The sequence below is a fragment of the Panthera onca genome, chromosome B4 (assembly GCF_046562875.1).
Source record: "Panthera onca isolate mPanOnc1 chromosome B4, mPanOnc1 haplotype 2, whole genome shotgun sequence".
Classification (NCBI taxonomy): domain Eukaryota; kingdom Metazoa; phylum Chordata; class Mammalia; order Carnivora; family Felidae; genus Panthera; species Panthera onca.
Window position 1 is genome coordinate 114,039,067 of NC_138345.1, and position 22,461 is coordinate 114,061,527.

Genomic DNA, 22,461 nt, shown 5'->3' on the forward strand with positions numbered 1-22,461 from the left:
ATCCAACTCTGTCTGTTGCAGGAGTTAGTGTTTTACAAAAACTACACAGAAACTCATTTATGTTATATGTATGTGTATATACACTGGACACTGGAATTAGGTACTGAAGAACGAGTAGGAGTCACTTGTCAGAAATAAAAGAGAGGCATTCTAACAAAGGTGTGGAAAGATGTTTGAAACACAGACGTGCTGCGTTTGGAAAACAGAGGTATGTTCTGATCATAGAAGTAGAGCGAAGGGCAGGGGCCCAACAGGTGAGTGAACGCAATGGTCACCTATGAAACTCTGAAATAAGCAAAGGTAGTAGCACTAAGTACTCAGGATGTACCTTTGCACATCTGAATGACGCCATTTGGCTCCAGAGATATTTGATGTGCAGCACTGTCTTTTGAATGAATGAATGTCCCCAGCCTATGTGTTAATCTAGCTCATGTTATGCTCTTTCTTCAAAATCATCTATTATCTACCATTGTTTTTTGACGGCTCCACTTTATACCTAATTTGCCATTCTTATAACTTCTACTCGGTAACTGTTGTACCACAATAGTTAACATGCTTTTAGTGCAACAGCTATACTATTTAGCCGGTCATTTCTCTTTTGCATGTCAGCTTCTACTAGTATCTAGAAGGCAAATTACAGAATGTTCCCCAGAGAAGCCACAGACCAATTACACTATTTAATCTTTACAACTTTGGCTTTTTGACTATTGTCTCTACTTCCAGATTTTGGGTCTAGATATCTAAAGATACCAAGAAAGCTAACGATCACATTAAGGTATGCCATACCTTCTTAAAGCTTCTAAATATTACCAGGTTAATACTCCAGAAAGAACTGATTCATCCCTAAAGAGAAATTTTAGAAATTCAGTAATATATATTTAATCATAGAAATATTCCACCTAAGTGAATTTTCCATATGATTCACCTAAATGAATTTTCCATGTTTAAATAACACTTTAATTTTGGGACATTTCTAATAAAAATAAATGTTTCTAAAATATATATACTTTCTCACCTTCTTAAATAGAAGATACTGAACTTGTTGTTTGGTGTTTCAGATGCATAAATATTTATCACTGAACGGGTGACTTTTACTCTATTAATTCTGGCCTCTTTAATTTCTGGACCCACAGTTTATAGTTTTTTCTTACACCCTGTTTTGTCTTTCCACAATCATTTCTTAAAATTATTCACATAGTGGGGCGCCTGGGTGACTCAGTCGGTTAAGCACACAACTCTTGGTCTCGGCTCAGGTCATGATCTCGCAGTTGGTGAGTCTGAGCCCCGTGTTGGGCTCCACACTGATGGTGCAGAGCCCGCTTGGAATTCTCTCTCTCTCCCTCTCTCTGTCCCTCCCCCACTTGCAGACTCTGTCTCTCAGAATAAATAAACGCAGACAAAAATGTTTTAAAAATATTATTCACGTGCTATTTTTAGTAATGCTAGCCTGATATAGATGGGAAGGATAAAGAAAAAAGCCTATCAAGACCACATCAGTCATTTATAATGAAAGTAACATAAGCTCAGAGTGAATATCTGAGGGATGCCCCCTGAATACAGTGCATGATCTTTCATTCATGGGCTTTGTAATACTAATTGTGGATATTAAGAGACTGCTTCTCTATTTCTTCGCAACCACCTTCGAGGGTAGATCGATAACTTCCACAAAAATGCTGTTAGTAAACAGTAAAACACTAAAAACAGCCAGCTACATTTTTCCCTTAATTATTCCAAATTTCTCACCAACTTCCAAACATGCACACACACAGACATACACACACACTCTACTTAAGATTACTCTGAGATTTCAGCGATCTCTAATCCTTTCTCAGATACACTACACTTAAAGAACTTACCTTAACTTGATATTTATGGTATCCTTCTTATACCAAGTGCTCTTTCAGTTAAAAATAAAGTTCTTATTTAAATGACAAGTAGGTGATATTGTCACTTTTGATTTTGGCTAACCCATAAAGAAGAAAAGTTGGCACAAGAGGTATGAAAGACAAGTGGTAAAATGCTAAGGAGAGCTCCAAGAATCTTTTAGGTCTCTCTTTTTGCTTGCACCAGGTAGCTAGTTTAACCAGTTGGTGTCTTCCTATATTGCACCCATTTTCCGTATCACCCTAGAAAATGTCTGGTTTAACTGTTCCCCAGTAAAGCTTTTCTGGGGTTCTCCTCAGGCTGAATCACCACTGCACTCTTTTTACAAATAATATTTATCACAGAAATTGCCTGGGATAGAGATCATATCTTTTTTTATATTCTTTACTTACCAAAATATATGATGCATAAGAAGTACACTACAAATATGCCAAATAAGTGAATGTTTGGTGAAATCCTTTCTTATATATATAATTGCCAGACAGAAAAACACATGTCTTTTTTTTTTTTCTTGTGTCTTTCTGGATACAAGGAGTTTCATTCTTTTGTGAGACTTGCAAAAGAATCAGAAAAGCTATGTTTCTCTTTGTTTTTAGATTATTGCAGTGATTTTCAAAAGAAAGAGATAGATCAAGACCATCTAAGAAACTTTTTCCAGCCTGCAAAAGGGCAATACTTGCCCTCACTGGCTTCCACCCTCAGCCTTAGATATGGGCCGTCCCACACACTACAGAGAGACATTTGGATGATACACTGTTAATGATGAGTATGTGCCATTTGTCACCTTCCTCAAGTCTAGGGAGTCAAAACAAAGACTGAAACAATGGTACATCCAGGTTCTAATGCTGGATACTTTCTCAAATAAAAACAGCAACAATTAACATGCAAAGTCCTCTTTCTATATACGAGTATAAAGCATTTTAACCCAAAGCATTTTTAAATATGCGTTAATAAAACATTAACTAAATAATAAAGATACAACTTACAAATGGTGAAATCAGACATCATTCACTTTATATTTTGAATTTCATGGCAAAATTTATGAAAAATATTAACTTAAACTTTTATATTTGTTTACAGATTCACAAAAAAGACAGCTGCAAACAGTAAGAGCAATGAACCCAACTTCCCAAGAGCCTGCTTTCCTTATTGAACCTTCTTTTAAGCATGCATGATTAAAGCAATCCATATTCCCTTTGTAGCAGAAAAAGTTAAGCAACACCAAGGCAAGGAAAAACAAAGCTATTCTGCAACCATAACCAAGCTGCTAAAGCAAAATATACAGGACCCACAGTAACACTGGAGTCATTAAGAAGTTCCTGTCCTCTTGTTTCATTTTCAGCGTGCACTTGCTGGTAATGCTCCGACAAATCACTAGCAGTTATACATCTTTTCATACATAATGGACAGATGAAACCCTGTGAAATAACAACTTTTAGGAGGATATACATAAAAAGTTATTTATAAAACAAAATACAGACAATGAAAACAGACATAACAGGAAAATAATTAGTACATCTCTTTTTAGTATACATAAGGGAAATTTTCAAGTAGTAACTATATACAAAAACTGAAAGATCTATTCAAAGTAGGACGTCTAAAAGTAGCTCCCATCCTTATGCTGGAAATTCCCATTGGTTCAATTTTATTACAATTACCAGTTGCTTTAGTTGGAATATTATTATTCTTTTTGTTTATGACAGTCTGTCCTTACTTATCTAAGGGCCATTATTGGCAAGTTAGCTTTTATTTTCGATCAAGAAATGACAGGCAGTTATAACAAATAGCTTTATGCGACATCATGTTCTCAACAAAAAAAGTTCTTACAATGAAAGCAATTTTTAGTCTTTACCATAATCCACTAGCCTAAGACCCCATATTTGCCCATAGCCGTAATTCCCAGTAGGGGACTCTTCCTTCTAAATTTATGAACCAAATAAAACCATTTTAAGTCAATCTCCCCAATTCCCTATTCCTAACAGTATCTGTATTTTAAAATGTAGGCCATTACACTGATCTATGGTTTAATGTTTTGTCAGACAGGAAAGTAGAGGGATAAGAGAACAGAGGAACTGAGGGTATTGGAAAGTGAATAAAATGGAGAGTGTAGTGAAGGACAATAGGTTATAAACGCCATGAGTTTTTGTGTCAAAAATAATGTGGATTTGAGACTCAACCAATGCTAACTATATGACTTAAGGAAGTTACTTTACTTTGCTAAACGTCAACTTCCTCATCTATAAAATGGGGTTAATGTTAGTACCTATTCCTCTAGAGTTATCATGAAGTACATAAAATGCTTAGTCTAGTCATAAGGCGTTGTTCAATAAATATTCTGTCATTAGATGTATGGTTAGAGAGGAAAGGAAATGAAGCCAGGAAAGGTTGAAAGACCAGAAAATAGGAATTAAAAACCTGAAATATTCAGCAAGGCCAAAGAAGTAGTAAGAACATGAGAAAATTTTTGAGAAGACAGGTAGTTGTGTAAGAATGGAAAGATACAGTTTTGACATCTCAGGTGAACTATTCTACTGCATAAGATGGAAGGTACTGCCATGAACTTGAGTAGCTAGAAAAAATTAATAAAGATCACTAGCATTGAAAACATTAAAAACTGGGAGACTTGGATGTTCCTTGAGTCACTAATGTCACTAAGGATATAACAAAGGAGAGGATGACTGTAAATAAGGACCCGAAGTGGGAGGGCAGGCAGGGCAGTAGTTAAGAGCTAGGCTTCGAATCCTGGATTCACACCACTCTTAGTAGACTACATGACCTTCAATTTCCTCATCTGTGAAATGGGGTAACAGTAACACCTACTTCATATGGGGGGGGGGGGGGTCTCATGAAAGTTAAATGAGATAGTACATGCAAAGTGCTTATCATAGCATCTGATACAAAGAAAACATTCAATAAATGTTAGCAATGATTAATATCATTAATTCCTTTTGTTAACAACCCTTAAAGGAGATTAGCCAGAGGATGAAAGTGAGGAACGTGAATTCTTTCTTTGTTGTTTTCTCTTTTTACTGATGAAAGAGTTGTCTTCTAGGCAACCACAGTCCAAAGTGCTGGAACCACAGAATAGTAATTCCTTAAAAGAATGCATCATTTGCATATTTTTTTTTTGCCATGATAGCTTTGTTCTGCCTTTGACTTTACTAGTTTCTTCACTGTAAGTTTCCACATACAATATTCAATCATTCACTCAAAATGTGTGTACCAAGTGTGATTACTGTGTTCCAGCCATTATTCTATGGTACTGAGAACAAAATGATAAAATAAGGCACAAAGTCCCATCCTCAGGAAGCTTACAGGCTTCTTGAAAAAGTTATGAAAGAAAGTAATTACATTTTAGAGCACACGAATCAGAAAATCCCAGTAGAACCGCCTTCAAACTATATTTAGACCCTCAGGACCTCCACTGTTAACCACCCTGTCGCAAATCAGTCTCACACCGCACAGGGATCACTGCAACAGCCTTTCAACAGCCTCTCTGCTTCTATCCTAACTCCACGAACAGTTTATTTTCCACACAGCAGTGAGAATGTATCCTATAAAGATGTAAACAAGTTTTGTCACTTCCCTTGTCAGAACTCTCCAATGGCTTCCCATCTCATCAGCAGTAAAAACCAAAGTCTGTACAAAGGCCTGAAAGGCCCTGCATAAGGTGGACCTGATTAGCTCACAGACCCCAACTCTCTTCACTCACTGTGCTGGAGCCACACTAGCCTCCCTGCTCGTTTTTCAACATGCCAAGCATGCTCCTACCTCAGAGACTTTCCACTTGTTCCACATGAATGAAACATGGTTGTTCCAGAAACCCACATGACTCATTTCCTCACTTCTTTCAGTTCTTCCTGAGCTATGCCCTTCTCAGAGAAGTCTTCCCTGACAATCCTATTTGAAATTGCAACCACCCAAAACACTTCTTATGCCTCCTTCCCTGCTTTATTTTTCTCAATAACACCAGTTGTTTCCCTCTGTCCGTTTTCGTATGTTTTGGGGGTTTTTGCCTATTTCCACCTAAAAGAATATAAGCTTTACCAGGATAAAGGTTTTTTTTTTAATGTTTATTTATTTTTGAGAGAGGAAGAGAGAGAGAGACAGAGCAAGACCAGGGGAGGGGCAGAGAGAGGGAGACACAGAATCCAAAGCAGGCTCCAGGCTCTGAGCTGTCAGCACAGAGCCAGACGCAGGGCCCAACTCACGTACAGCGAGATCATGACCTGAGTGGAAGTCGGACGCTTAACCAACTGAGCCACCCAGGTGCCCCTACCAGGATAAAGATTGTTGACTATTTTACTCACTGTCATATCTCCAGCATCCAGAACAGCGTCTGACAACAATAGATATTTGATAAATAAGTGTATCTCAGAATAATCATTATCAAAAGGATAGGAAATACAATTCCCCAGAAGCACATGGAATAAGCATCTATCCTACATGTGAGTCAAGTGAAGTTTACTGAAAAAGTAATTATCTGTAATGAGACCTGAAGGATAATAAGATATTAACCAGGCAGAAAAGTAAAAGAACAGGTAAGACATGGGGATCAGCATACAGATGTCCAGAGATAAGAAAAAACTTGGCACACCTTAAAAGCGGGAAATCTGTATGCCTGGATCAAAGAGCATAAAGAAACAGAACCACACATATAAGGTCAATTGATTTCCCACAAAAGCAAAAATTTAATTCAATAGGAAAAGGTAACATTTCAACAAATAGTACTGAAACAACTATATAAAAAGCTGTGGTTTCCATATCCATATGGAAAAAATGAACCTCAACCACTATCCCATACCATACACAATATTTTAAAAGAAACCACAGACTTAAATATACACATTAAAATGAATTTTTTTAAGTACCATTGGTAAACATAGGAGAAAGCCTCTATGACACTGAGCTAGGCAAAAAAATTCATAGAACGACCCAAAAAGCACTATCCATAAGAGAAAAGGCTGACAAACTGGACTTCACCAAAATTAAAAACTTCTCTTTGAAAGACACCATGAACAAAATGAAAAGCAAACCACAGACTAAGAAAAAAACATAACATCACATATATCTGATTGTGGTGTAAAGTCGAAAATTGAGACCCAGTATTATGCACTCCTTTGTCAACAGGCGAGGGGAGAGCTTCACGTGGCCTAACTACAAGTTCCCTCCCCACTCTGCTCCCACAAATAGGGGCCTGCAGTCAAACACCCCTCCTCTTCACAGAGCCTCCATATGCCTAAACAGCAGGTTTCAGTTCCCTGTCAGCCCACAGAATTATTCTAACAAGCCAATCATATGCTCCAGGAACCAAGGGGCACCTCATCCTCTTGATACTATAAACCTTGCCTCTCTCAGCCCGTGGTTGTTCATTTTGTTCCCGAGTCCAATCCTCATATGGCCCTTCATGGCATACAGTGTCCTCCTGGGCCATGAGTCTTTTGAATAATAAACTGCTGTTGACTTCATCTGTCCAGTGTCAGGTTAGTTTATGTTCAGCCGTCCCTGTGAGCCCAGGACAGGAATCCTTCCCTAGCCAACAGGGCAAATAGGAGGCAATCAAACTATCGACAAGACTTGCACCCAGAGTAGATAAATGATTCTTACAATTCAATAATAAAAAGAGAAATAATCCAACTTTTAAAGTGGTCAGATTTCCAGTTGCAGACAGAAAGGAATAGATACACTTTTCCCTATTCTTCCTCTTGAGCACACCTAACATCCCTAGACATTATATATAAAACAAACATAAGAAAACTCTGAAAGGTGAAGAGAAGGAAGACCAGCTAAGGATCTTGGGATCCAAGCACTGATACAATGATGAATACTCTGGGTTTTCTTTTGCATCATATATTCCAGACTGGGTGCCGGAGAAGCTGGCAACCTGGAAACTTCAGTGAGCGCTTACAAAAAAACCTGCCCTCTCTAGCCAAAGGAGCAGGAAAATGCGGGTCATCAATGAGTAGTTTAGTGGGTACTAAGGATGGAAGCCAGACTAGACAGGGATAAAGAGTGAACAAAGACATTTGCTTCTGGCGATTCATTATACTAAATACTCTGAACAACCATCCTGGTGATAACTGAAGGATATAAAAAATCACTTATTACATTACATATTATACACATTACATGTCTGATATAAACTGAATGTGTATCCTCATATTGGAATTATGTTGAAGTTATATTGAAATCCTAACTCCCAATGTGATGGTATTAGGAGATGGGGTTTTAGGGAGGTGATTAGGTCAGAAGGGTGGAACCCTCAGGAATGTGATTAGTGCCCTTGTAAAAGATCTCAGACAGCTCTCTTGCCCCTTCAGCAATATGAGGATGGCCACCTATAAACCAGGAAGCAGGCCCTCACCAGACACAGAATCTGCCTTGATCTTGAACTTCCCAACCTCCAGAACTCTTGAGAAGTAAATGTTTGTTGTTTAAGCCACTGAGTCTATAGCACTTTTCTTATAACAGCCCATACGAAGACAATATTACACATTATCTTAAATAATAAAATATGACATAAATATCATATGAATAAAGCAAGGCATTGCTTTATTTCTATTTCTTTTTTAAGTTTTTTATTTTGAGGAGGGGAGGGGCAGAGAGAAAGGGAGAAACAATCTCAAGCAGGTTCTTCACTGTCAGTACCAAGCCTGACATGGGTTCAGTCTCGCAAACTGTGAGATCATGACCTGGACCAAAATCAAGAGTGGGACGCTTAATGGACTGAGCTACCCAGGCGCTCTTCTGACTATTTCTTTAAAGTCCCAGAGACATTTCAAATTCCATATAGATGGCTGCTAAGGGCACAGAGTTAAAACCTAGGGTTTGTACAAAGTGGATGCCAAGGTAAAAGGGAAACAAACTGAAAGAGAGACTGATAGAAAGAGACAGAGAGAGAGAGAGACAGAGAGAGAAATAGAGATCACCCAAGACCTTGACAAATATGTACCCAAGCACTGGGCATATGAACCTATAGAGCAGTATTATATGCCAATAAGAATAATTCATGACATGGGTAAAAACTAGTGGCAGGAGGGACAGAAAATAAAATGAGAATGTGAGAGAATGGAATCCAGAACACAAGAGAATGGATTGAAATTTGATAAGAAAAGGAACTGTTTTCTGTGTACTAAAAAAGAGAGAACAAAGGTGCCAAGTATAGCTTTGGACATTCAGCCAATACTTCCTATGATATAGAAGGTGACTGAGGGAAGATGGGAGAGGGGAGCACACATGAGAGATGTGAGGATATAGAAGACAGTAAAACTATCTCAAAGAGTAGGAAAATGACCCTAAGAAGAAAATACAGCAGGATCACCAGGCACTGCTCACTACGCACTAGAGACTCTTTTTTTTTTTTTTTTTTTTTGATCCAACTGAGGTCAACAATTAAACTTGCTCTTAATAAAATTCAACTGATACTTTTATTCTCACTTTCATGGTCTTTTAGATCTTCTCAAGGCTAATACCCATATACATGAAATCAGATGGCCAGAAAGAGACAAAACAGGAAGATGAATGCATAGAGACAAAATCAGAAATACACAAGACAGAAAACAGACTCACCAGCAAACAGGTGTGGAAAGGGGAGCACAGAAAAGGGGAACTAGGTAGGCAGTACAACTGGGCCCAGAAAGGGGCAAGTGACAAAAACTGTCAGAGCAGAATGTGAGTGCATCCATATCTTAAGGACATTATTGGTGGTTTTTATGTTCTTCTCTTCCCTTTTCTCATTTTTCTATAATGAGCAAACAATGTTTGTTAAAAATAATTAATCATAATAAAGCAAATACTAAGGCTAACTTCTCAAAAAAATTGAGTTCTTTCTTACTTTCCCCATTACTTTTTAATAAACTATGAAAGATAAAAGTTCTTGCAAAGTTGTAAAGACAGCAAGTAATGTATAAACTTTATAGATAAGTTTATCTAATTTTTTATTAACTCAGTAGTTCATGCCAGTACAAACACTAATTAATTGGTAATTTTTATAAACAGATGTCAGAATCTTCCTTAAGTTCAGATGACATTAGCAATGAAGACAAATCAACAATATGAATTTTCAATTTTAATATACACTTTCTTAGTCTTAGAACTAAACACCGTATTTTTCTAGAAGTGTGATTCAAAAGTCATATTCCAGTTTGTAAGAAGGATGAGACCTTTCCTATGAAAGTTTAAATTACTGACCACTACTTCAAGCCTCTGCTCGTTTTCCTTTAATAATACCAAATTTTATTGCCAAATTATTATTTCCATACCTCTGAAGAGCTTTCATTATTGACATCCACTGTGTTTATAGGAGCAGCTGATGAGTCTAAATCAGAACCTTGAGAGCCAACTCTCCCAGGAGTCTGAAACAGAGAAGAGAGAAAAAAAAAATCAAAGTAGGTATTAATAATATATTCATAAACTACTTAATAATCTAAACAGTAAACAGGGCTAGCCTTACACATAAAAGAAGACAAATACCACTAGCAGCTATCCTTCATTGCAGAGTGTGCCCAATACCGTATCAAGGTCTCTGTATGCATTCTCTCATTTTTAGTCTTTCTAAATTAATAAAAAGTTTACATTTGTATATAGTGCCTTATAGTCTTCAACTCACTTTAGTCATAATGACATCTCTGAGAGAGGAAGGGTAAATGTTATCTCTAGAGATGAGAAAACAGATTCAAAGTGGCTAAAAGACTTCTCAAGATTGTACTGTTAACAAAAATCAGAAAGAAGACCTTAGAGAAAAACTGAGAGCTTTCCCCCTAAGATCAGGAACACAACGGGGATGTCCATTCTCACCACTTTTGTTCGACATGGTGTTAGAAGTCCTAGCCTCAGCAGGCAGACAACACAAAGAAATAAAAGGCATCCAAGTTGGCAAAGAAATCAAACTTCCACTCTTTGCAGATGACATGATACTCTACATGGAAAACCTGACAGACTCCACCAAAAAACTGCTAGAGGTGATACATGAATTCAGCAAAGTTGCAGGATATAAAAAATCAATGTACAGAAACCGGTTGCATTTCTATACACCAATAATGAAGCAAAATAGAAAGAGGTATCAAGGAATCGATCCTATTTACAATAGCACCAAAAACCATAAAATACCTAAGAATACACCTAACCAAAGAGGTAAAAGATCTGTACACTAAAAACTAGAAAGCTTATGAAAGAAACTGAAGAAGACACAAAGAAATGGAAAAATATTCCATGCTCATGGATTGGAAGGACAAATATTCTTAAAATGTCAATATTACCCAAAGCAATCTACTTATTCAATGCAATCCCCATCAAAATTCTTCACAGAGCTAGAACAAACAATCCTAAAGTTTGTATGGAACCAGAAAAGATGCCGAATAGCCAAGGTAATGTTGAAAAAGAAAACCAAAGCCAGAGGCATCACAATCCCAGACTTTAACCTATATTACAAAGCTGTAATCATCAAGATGGTTTGGTACTAGCACAAAAACAGACACGGAGACCAACAGAACAGAACAGAGAACCCAGAAATGGACCCACAAATGTATGGTCAACTAATCTTCAACAAAGCAGAAAAGAGCATCCAATGGAAAAAAGACAGTCTCTTTAGCAAATTGTGCTGGGAGAACTGGACAGCAACAACATGCACAAGAATGAAACTGGACCACTTTCTTATACCACACACAAAAATAAATTCTACATGGATGGAAGACCTAAATGTGAGACAGGAAACCATCAAAATCCTACAGGAGAAAACAGGAAGCAACATCTTTGACCTCAGCCACATCAACTTCTTACTTGACACATCTCCAGAGGCAATGGAAACAAAAGCAAAAATGAACTATTGGGACCTCATCAAGATAAAAAGCTTCTCTGCACAGCAAAGGAAACAATTAGCAGAACTAAAAGGCAGCCTATGGAATGGGAGAAGATATTTGCAAATGATATATATCAGATAAAGGGTTAGTATCCAAAATCTATAAAAAACTTACAAAACTCAACACACACACCAAAAATAAATAATCCAGAGAAGAAATGGGCAGAAAACATGAATAGACACTTTTCCAAAGAAGACATCCGGATGGCAGACACATGAAAAGACGCTCAACATCACTCATCATCAGGGAAATACAAATCAAAACCACAATGAGATAATACCTCACACCTGTCAGAATGGCTAAAATTAACACCTCAGGCAACAACAGATGTTGGCAAGAATGTGGAGAAAGGAGAACCCTTTTGCACTGTTGATGGGAATACAAATTGGTGCAGCCACTCTGGAAAACAGTATGCAGGTTCCTCAAAAAATTAAAAATAGAACTACCCTATGACTCAGCAATTGCACTACTAGATATTTATCCAAAGGATACAGGAGCGCTGCATCAAAGGGGCACATACACCCAAGTGTTTATAGCAGTGCTACGGACAATAGCCAAAGTGTGGAAAGAGCCCAAATGTCCATCAATGGATGAAAGGATAAAGAAGATGTGGTGTATATATATATACAATTGAATATTACTCAGCAATCAAAATGAATGAAATCTTGCTATTTGCAACAACGTGGATGGAACTAGAGTGTATTATGCTAAGCAAAATAAGTCAGTCAGAGAAAGACAAATACTGTATGATTGCACTCATCAATGGAATATAAAAAACAAACAGATGAACTAGGGGAAAGGAAGGAAAACTAAGATAAAAACAGAGAGAGGCAAACTATAAGAGACTCTTAAATACAGAGAACAAACTGAGAGATGCTGGAAGGGGGTGGGGGGATTTCAAATGGGTGACGGGCATTAAGGAGCACACTTTTCAGATGAGCACCAGGTATCATTTGTAAGAGATGAATCACTGGGTTCGACTCCTGAAGTGAAGACTACAGTGTATGTTAACTAACTTGAATATAAATTTAAAAAAAAAATCTAAAATGCTAATCTTCTGATTCCTCTTGCATTGCTCTCTCTACTACACCAACTAAACTACAATCATTTGAGGGTTGTTAAAAAGATCAACACAGCCCATCCATCTGCCATCCATGCCAACCATTACCAATCTGTCTCTAATACTTGATATTCCATCCCAATGATACATACAATCTGGAGGATTAAAGGTCTTCTTCTTTTTCTTCTCTAACATCATCATTCATTACTATCTAGATGTTACCTTAAAGGAACTGAAAATCTAGTCAAACACTGGGCAAGATTCAGAGCACAACAACTAACTTAATAATCCTCAGCAAAAAACATTAATGGTACATACTATCATTATTTCCATTTCACACGAGAGAAATGAGGTGTGGAAATAAGTAATTTGCCCAAAGTCACATGGCTAATTAATGGAAGAAAGGATTTTAACTTGAGCAAACCAGCTCATCATCACTAAACCATACTGCTTCTCTGCTGGACATCTCCACTGAGATGCACTGTAAGCACCCAAGACTGAGAGCAATTCACTACACATTTGTCTCAACAAGCAAACATCCTATTCATAACTATTAAATATTTAATATAAAATGCCAAGTAAGGAAAAAGTGATACTACTTTGAAATTCATCCATTAAAATGATTATAAAAGCTGCACAGAAAAATAAGAAAACATACACACTGTAATTATAATTGTGTACAAAAACTATTCATATGAGAGATTCAAAGGATATATATCCCAAAATATAAATAATGATTTCTGTAGCAAAACAGTTATGGATATTTTGGTTTTTAGTTTTTCAGGTTTTGGTGTTGCTCATTTTTTTTTTTTTTTTTTTCGGAATTTTAGATCCATAGTCAAATTACTTTTACAGTGAAACTTTTCTTGATATTAAAAAGAAAAAAAAAAAAAAAGAAGCAAACCTCAATAGATGATCCACATTCCTGTCACATTTTCCCAAAATGTAACCTTCTAAAACGTTCCAAACTTATCCAGAGTCTGTCTTTATTGTGTTCATTTAAAATCCATAAGATTCTCATGTTTTAACGATTCTATCATCTATTATCTACCCTACTCTAAAAAACATAGTAAGATTCTTTCCCAAAATGGTATGCTTGAGACATGAATTTATAAATAAAAGTCAGGTATCTGGATCTGATGACAACTCCTGCATCTGAGAAAAAAAGAAGGGAGCTGAATGGTGAAAAAGTTAAAGAGCCTTTAAATTACATACTTAATATAAAGAACTGTATAAAACTAGCAATTCATTTTTGACCCATCAACATTTCAACAGTTTCATCCCACAAGAGGTTTTAAAACTAGTGAACCCATCCTCAAAAGCACTGGAAACAAAAGCTGTACCTCCCAAGAACTACATTTTCCCCATTTCTGTATCCTTTATTTTTCCAGAGTAGAGGTGGCTTTTCTTCTGGGATTTACCTTCCCAGAAAAGTAAGCAAGTCAAAGATATAACTACATAACCCTACTACCACCACCAAAAAAATCTTTTATCAAGTTTGCCAAAAATAGTCCTAGTAAACAGACCTAAGTAAGCCCAAGAAGCCTAGGGAGTAAAAGGAAAGAACAGGGGACTAGCCATATTTTGCTAATCCATAGAATATAACGTAGTTATTAAAAATAAACAAATAATAAAAGAAGTAGTTCTGAAAGTGCTGGTACTTAAAGATCTCCAAACTATATTAAGTGAAAAAAATTAAAACCCAATATGAAGACTATGATCATATCTGTATAATATTAATGGATATATGCGTCAGAAAATTGTGGAAAAATACAAAGACACTATTACCAGTGTTCCCTAGGGAGGGGTCCTTCTACTTTTCATTTCACACCTCCTGTATTCCTAATTCTAACTCCTGGCTGTCAGCCTCAAACTTCACGTAAAATTTGTCTCTTAAGTCCTTCTTACTTGCTCTAAGTCTTCAACCTTGAAAATGGTCACTAATACTCTATATTCTCATCTCCATTATAATTCTAACACCTTTAAACTTGTTTCATAATTCATTTTTGCTAATTACTTTTTTTTTGTCCTGAAACTTCCTTCTTATTTCTCTGCCTTCTTAAAACAGAATATATCCTGAAGGAAGAAAGCTTACTCAGACTTTTGCAATAATATGACCTAGAAAACTTATGGTACCAATGACTTCACGGAAGCTTCTCTATCCATCATACAACCACATACAATAATAGTAAGCTTCTCAGGACATCTGGCTGGCTCAATCGGTAGAGTGTGTGACTCTTGATCTCGGGGTCATGAGTTCCAGCCCCGTGCTGGGTGGAGAGGTTACTTAAGATAAATAAATAAATAATTTTTAAAAATGGCAAGCTTCTTTGCCAACATACCACATTTAACTAACTCATTTTCATCAGCTTTGAACTGAGAACAATTCCTACTTTCTGAAATGTGAGCAATTCCACCTAACCTGGAACCATCCTACAACTTTAATGAGTAAGCAAATACAATCACTCATGTTGTTAAATTATTAATGCTAAATTGAGTGCAATTCCTATTCAATTTGTCTTTCAAAGGGGCTTCTAAGAGGCTATCCCCCGGTTGTATCTAATTTCAATCCTCTCCAAAATTTCCTAGGTACTAACACACAATATACTTCTGAATCCTAAGTCTTTCCTGGCTAACATACTGACACACAATACTACCCTATGCCAGAGACGGGTGTCAGAAGCATATATTTACCTAATGCAACTGGCTCCTATTTTCAGCAGTGCCTATTAAGTGTTCCAAAAGCAAAAGTCCACCTAAATCTAGGAATAGTGATTCAGAATACAGAAGCCGGAGTCTCACAGATCTGCATTCATTCCAGTTACCCACTAAGAAGCTTTGTAGATTTATTTAACTTCTCTAAGCCCCAAATTCCCATTTGTAAAGTGGAACTAATAATGTCAGCCTCACAGAACTGTTGTAAGAATTACATGAAATAATACACTTAAAATGTTTAAAACACTGCCTAGCATTTGGTAGATATACTGTACATAGTAGTCATTCATATCATTAAGACGAGAAACAAAGTTTAAAAATTGGAAAACATCTCAGAAATTATATTCCAATTGTATCACTTCATAGATGATGAAACTAGCCCTAGAAACTAAGCTTACTTGATTGACATCACTCTGGTAATGGTAAAGTTGCAATTAAAACAGGTTTCCCAGGTCCCAATTCAATATTCTCTCTACTAACCAAAATATTTCTTGGTCATCTGTCTGATCCCCATCAAGACAATTTCTCTAATCTCAACTTCTTCAAGGAAGAATTACAGGGACAGGACAAGATCACGGGTCCTTCCAGCTCTAAAATTCTCATTCCATGATTCATTTGAGTCCTAAATTGGCTAACTTAAAAGCACGTCCAGGGGCGCCTGGGTGTTCGGTCAGTTAAGCTTCCAGCTCCTTTTTGGCTCAGGTCATGATCTCATGGCCCATGAGATCAATTCCCATGTGGGGCTCTGTGCTGATAGCAAGGAGCCTGCTTGGGATTCTCTCTCTCTTTCTCTCTGCTCCTCCCCTGTGTTCCCTCATTCTCTCTCAAAATAAACAGGAAGAAAAACACAGAAACAATCAACTATATTTCCAATCTCTATATATACTTTGCTTTCTTATGGACACTTTCAAAACTCTAAAACTTTTACCAGTTATTAATGGTTATGTGAAAGTAACATCTCTCAAAAGCAGCCAGTCAAAAAGAAAAAAAAAGAAAAAGAAAAAGAAAAAGGCAGTCAAATCAGTAAGAGACTGAGACTATTAAAACTAATTACAGATAAGTTATTAGTAACTAAATTGGGCTTACAGACATCATACAATTAAGTCAATATTAAGTAAAGGAGTAAAAGTATTTAATATCCAACATTTTTTAAATATCTAACATATAATCACAATTGAGCTATATATTTGAAGCAAATTTAGAGTATCAAGTGTTTTGATTCAAAAAATACAGATAGGCAGACACAAAAATATACCAAAATAGGGTTCAAAATCTAGTTTTAAGAAGAGGCCACTTTTCAGGGCACCTGGGTGGCTCAGTCGGATAGCGTCCAACTTCAGCTCAGGTCATGATCTCACAGTTCATGAGCTCGGGCCCCACGTCAGGCTCTGTGCTGACAGCTCGGAGCCTGAAGCGTGCTTCAGATTCTGTGTCTCCCTCTCTCTCTGCCCTTACCCCACTCACACTGGTCTCTTTCTCTCAAAAATAAATAAACATTACAAAAATAAAAAGAAGAAGCCACTTTTCATTCTTTAAGTCTTAAAATCTGTTGAGGGAACTGGGAATGGTGCTGATAATAAAACCTCCCGAACAGAGCATCAGTGTGCCACACTTAAAATCCCAGCAAATAGTCTTGCATGGTACTTTAGAATCTAACAAATTCTAATCTACTGAGTACAGATTCCTTTTCTAAGAGATCTATAGAGGATCAGTTTAAAGAAGTAGAACACAAAGATAATAAAATTAAAATCCATCCTGAATATAATCATGTTTTATGACACAAAAATCTCTAAGACACACTATCCAAATAGCAGATGATTCATAATCTGGGCTCCCAAGGAAACAGACTCTGAGGCCCTGAAAACTACAAGCAGTTTTACTGGGCAATGCTCCCAAGAACACCCGTACGGGCACAGGGGCAATATGACGGGGCAGAGAAAGCATACGAACAGCGCTAATCAGTAGCACAATTACAACAGTGGCCTTAGTTAATCCCACCAAGAGTCCTAAAGCTGGATGGTCCTTCACAGAAGTCCCTAACCAAGGCAAGAGGAGGATTCTTTGTATTCTCCACATCAACCAGTAATGAAGTACAGGCTGTTTCCAGGAAAGGGACATAATCTTGGATCAGGCAGCTTCTTTCTGTTAGGGCAACTCCCAGAGAAGGATGCAGCCAAGAGCCATCGGCAGCCATGACTCCAGGCAGCTAGGGGAATGTGACTCCATCTTAAAGGAAGATCTAGGTGCTGCATCAAAGCATCTACTGTAATGAATGTCCCTTACTTGCATCTGAGATACTTATAAAGGGCTGCATGCTGGGGGCAAGGAAGATCTCAGTAGAGAAGGGGACCTACTATCTTCTGAAAACTACTACATGGCAGTGCTGTGACAGTAACCTTACACGAGTTATCAAATTTTATCACTGAATTCTTGCTCTAAAGACAGTTTTTTTTTTCCTTAGCAAAGATGCTAGAAAATAGGTTAAAAGTTATTTTGATTTGTTATATAACACTTAAAATGCTACCTCAGGGCTGCAAATGATCTGCAGACTCAAAATCTTGGTACTCTTTTGGTTTTCAAGTAACAGGCTTACCCTGAGAAGCACTTTAGAAATTGCCTAGGTGATGATGCCCTCAGTGGACAGATAAGGAAAGTGAAGTCAAGAGAAACTCCATGATTTGCCTAAGATCACACTGACTGCAGAGATAGAGAACATGAACTCAAGTCTTCTGATTCAAATTCAGGGATTTCTCTACTTGCCCAGGTGCTTTTATACTCAAAAATTTAACAAAATCAAAATAACCCATGAATCTTATTGTAAAGCTCAGAGTATCTACTTCTTCTAGATTATTTGCATTTTTAAAATGATGCAAGTAAGAAACTTGAATTTTATACTAAAAAAATGTCAATCGGTCATCTGCTAAATGAAATATTCTATCTTTCTATTAACAATAGCTAACATATAACCTCTATGACAGGCATAATGCCAAGCACTTTGTCTACACTATATCATTTAATGCTTTTAACAATCCTTGAATAAAGTCAAAGGGATTGTTCCCATTTAGCCAAGGGGGGAAATACAGTTAAAGAAAGTTAAATAAATTGTCAGCTAAGCTTACAAATATAATAACACACTGGGGCGCCTGGGTGGCTCAGTCGGTTAAGTGTCCAACTTCGGCACAGGTCATGATCTCACAGTTCGCAAGTATGAGTCCCACATTGGGCTCTGTGTTGACAGCTCAGAGCCCGGAGCCTGCTTCGGATTCTCTGTCTCCCTCTCTCTCTGCCCCCTGCCTGTTTACACTGTCTCTCTCTCTCTCTCTCTCTCAAAAATAAACATTAAAAAATGTATTTTTTAATGTAATAATGCATAAAGCTGGGATTCCATCTGACTTCAAAGCTTGTGCTCTTAATGTTAAACCATCCACAATGCTATAGCCCTGTTGCTTCTCAATTTTCCTTTTCTGATATATTCAAACTTCTATGATATACATGGTTTATTTTCATAACCAGAAACATATTTTATTATTTTTAAATATTTTTATTTTAAAACTAGATCATTGCTTCAAACATTCAAAAGGTACAAGCAGATATGAGGTTAAATTAAAAAAATGTTTCACAGGACAAAATAAATGCATACTTCCTTATCAGAGATCTGACTCAATATGATTTACCATTTAATCCATCTCACAAGACAATGTATTCTGACATAGCACTGTATAAAGACAGAAATTCTTAATACATTTTCCAAATATTATTTAGCCAATAAAGTCCAAATAAAGTATCAATGAAACTCTAAAAACTTTTATATTAGCATATTTATGTAAAACTTAGCCATAGTCTGATATTAAAAACTGAAATGACGGGGGAAAGGGTGGTTTTAAATTTCAACTACTGCTACAGTCCATGCAACACTTAAACAGATGTCAGTGCAACTAAATTATTCATGTTATTGTATTAAATATGTCAATCAATCATAGTACAGGCAATGGCCACGGTTCCATCCTAAAGTAAACTATCCTACCATAGCCCAGGTTGAGAATACAGTCCAAGACAGCCAGGTTATATGACCCCATGTCTACTGCCATGACAAAAGATGTGATCACCTGGACCAGATAGCAAATATTCACAAGCTAGCTAGCAGCCAATAACATGGCCGAGTGGCAAAAAAAAGAAAAAAAAGAAAAAAAGAAAAAAAAAAAAAGCACCCCAATACCAAGAATGAACTACTGCTGAGTTCCATGCTTATTAGGCCTTTGAACTGCAAACCATGAAGAAAAGTGATCAATTAGCCACATAAACTGGCACTAAATAGATAAACAGTGTAGTCAGGAGATAAAGTAAAAGTACATGAAAGACTTCAGCAAATCAAAGCTATAAACCAGCTAAGGTTTCAAAAGACCATAGACTCTGAGTATGTAGAAGCCATGAAGAAAAAAAAAAAAACTAGAATAGAGGGTAAGAAAATTAGCTGAGAGCAAAATCAAAAGTAGATAGATATAGGGGACACAAATATATGAAGAGTTACTGAGTCCTTTAATAGCTCAACTCTAGAGTGATAATCTATAAAGCCCTGTCATGAAGTTCCGAATAGCACTGCCTTAGAGCCTTCAAAGCCTTCCAGTAAAAGTGTCTGAGAGGCTCAGCACCATATTAAATGTTTGGTTTTGAAATTCTATGAAATTCCATCTTATTGCCAAATGCATCCTTATAACCACTACTATGCTATTTTTGAGCTAAGCTGATGGATCCTTTATTCCTAGAACCAAATGAACTTAATCATAACTATTATCACTATTTCAGAGCCATGGTAAAGCTTATTTCTAGAAGAATGATATGCAAAATGTGTGTTTCATGATACCACTCTTAGAAGGAACAGTCCTAAGTATCATATGACCAACTCCACTTCCAACCTCAGTTGACTAAACCGTCAATGAACACCTTTGGCCAGCCAGAGACCTATGCACAACCCAACAAGAAAAGATGCTGAGGACATTTTAGTCTTCTCTCGGATTTTGGGAATTGAGACACTGAGTCAGTTGGCTACACAAAACTAAGGTGAAAAGTAAGTAGAACTATGTGGTCAGATGACCATTTGGGGTCTTGAGCATACTGAGTAGGCAGCAATGAGGAAGATGGACACAGAGACACAATGATGCCAGTGGTCCATGAAAGAGTGAGACAAAGAGAAAAACTCCCTCTGTCCCTGACACCATTCTCGTCAGACCCAACTGTATAGCAATTCTTATTCATGGATCACTTTGAAATTTTACAATAAATCCCCCTTTCAACTTAAACTGATTTGAAGTTTATAATTCTTGAAAATAAAAATCATTAGGGGTACCTGGGTGGGTCAGTTGGTTAAGCAACTTGGGTCATGATCTCACAGTTCATGGATTCAAGCCACACATCGGGCTCCACGCTGGCAGGGTGTGTGGAGCCTGCTTCGGATTCTCTTGCTCTTCCTCTCTCTCTGCCCTTCCCCCACTTGTGCTTTCTCTCTCTCTCTCTCTCTCTCTCTCTCTCTCTCTCAAAAAAAAACCAAAAAAACAAAAAAACAGGGGTCCCTGGGTGGCTCAGTCGGTTAAGCACCCGACTTCGGCTCAGGTCATGATCTCACGGTCTGTGAGTTCAAGCCCTGCGTCGGGCTCTGTGCTGACAGCTCATAGCCCGGATCCTGCTTCAGATTCTGTGTCTCCCTCTCTCTCTGCCCCTCCCCTGTTCATGCTCTGTCTCTCTCTGTCTCAAAAATAAACATTAAAAAAATTTTTTTTAAACTTTAAAATAAGATAAAAATCATTTATTAGAACGTGGTCTAAGGATGACAAATTTCATTCATGCATTTAATATTAAATTAGTTTCTGCTTCCTCTACTCTATATTCCTCAGGAAGTAATCTGTGCTCTCTGCTTCTACTTCCTTACTTCTCAATTTATCCCTATGACTCTCCCGAAACTGAACTAGGTATGACTCAACTGTTCCATTCAGTGGACACTTCTCTGTCCTTATTTGACTTGACTTCTCTACAACATCTGTACATATCTAATACTTGCCTCCACTTGTCTCCTGTGTGTTGGACCTATATTTCCACCTGCCTCGTGAACATCTCCACTGGGATGGCCACACCTCTAGTTCACATTCATCTTCCTCCCCAAACCTGCTCTTCTTCCTCCTCTACCCTTTACCTTAGTCCATTCCATCATCCTCTCGGTTACCCAAACTACTCACAAGTCCAAAAACCCTATCAATTTTACGCCTTAATTTTCTTGAAAATCATTCTATTCTTTCTCTATCCCCAAAGCCATTGTCTAAATTCAAGCTTTAACCATCTCCTGAACTGAAAACTAGAGATCCAGAAATTCTGTTTCAATGGAAGAATTTGGATAAGAATTCCAAATGATTCTAATGTGCAGCAATTTTAGGAATAAAACGTTATTATTCTCTAGCCAGTCTCTCCCCTAATGGAGCCATCCTCTCTACACAGCCACCAAGTAGTCAGAGTATGGTAGTGAAAAACCACCAAGCATCAAACACCAACTTAGAGCCTACCCACTAAAAAAGAAAACAAAATCCTCACCATAAGAGAGCTCAAGTCTAGTAGACAAATAGTCAAGTAAACAAATTACAAAAACAACATAAAAATTTTTCTAGAGACCTGAAGTATAATAGCTCTTAAATACTAAATGTGTACTGAATGCTAGATCCTGTAGTGAGTGCTTCATGAACATTATTGCATTTAATCCTTCCACAACACTTGAGGTATATAAAATCCTCCATTTACAGATAAAGCAACTGGGTCTCAGAGAGCCTGAAATTTTGTGCAAGATCTCACCCTGATGAGTGGAGGAGCCCAGACCTTAAATGACAGTCTAATACCAAAAGCTTGTTCTCCTAATTAGTATGGGATGTTTTGGGAGAAGAGGAGGGGAAAAAAAAAAAAAAAAAA

At 37.2% G+C, this 22,461-nt stretch overlaps 1 protein-coding gene across 2 annotated transcripts in view; it reads right to left on the reverse strand.

The window, feature by feature from the left end:
* EEA1 (early endosome antigen 1) overlaps positions 1–22,461 on the reverse strand; it is a 114,674-nt gene that overhangs the window by 83,396 nt on the left and 8,817 nt on the right. The window contains exons 2-3 of one of the 2 annotated variants that reach the window (XM_060656786.3): positions 10,146–10,238; positions 3,177–3,302 (exon numbers count right to left, since the gene is read on the reverse strand). In XM_060656786.3, coding sequence (XP_060512769.1) covers positions 3,177–3,302; positions 10,146–10,238 — 219 coding nt within the window. The remainder of the gene's footprint in view (positions 1–3,176; positions 3,303–10,145; positions 10,239–22,461) is intronic. The other variant, XM_060656787.3, reaches the window with a different exon arrangement.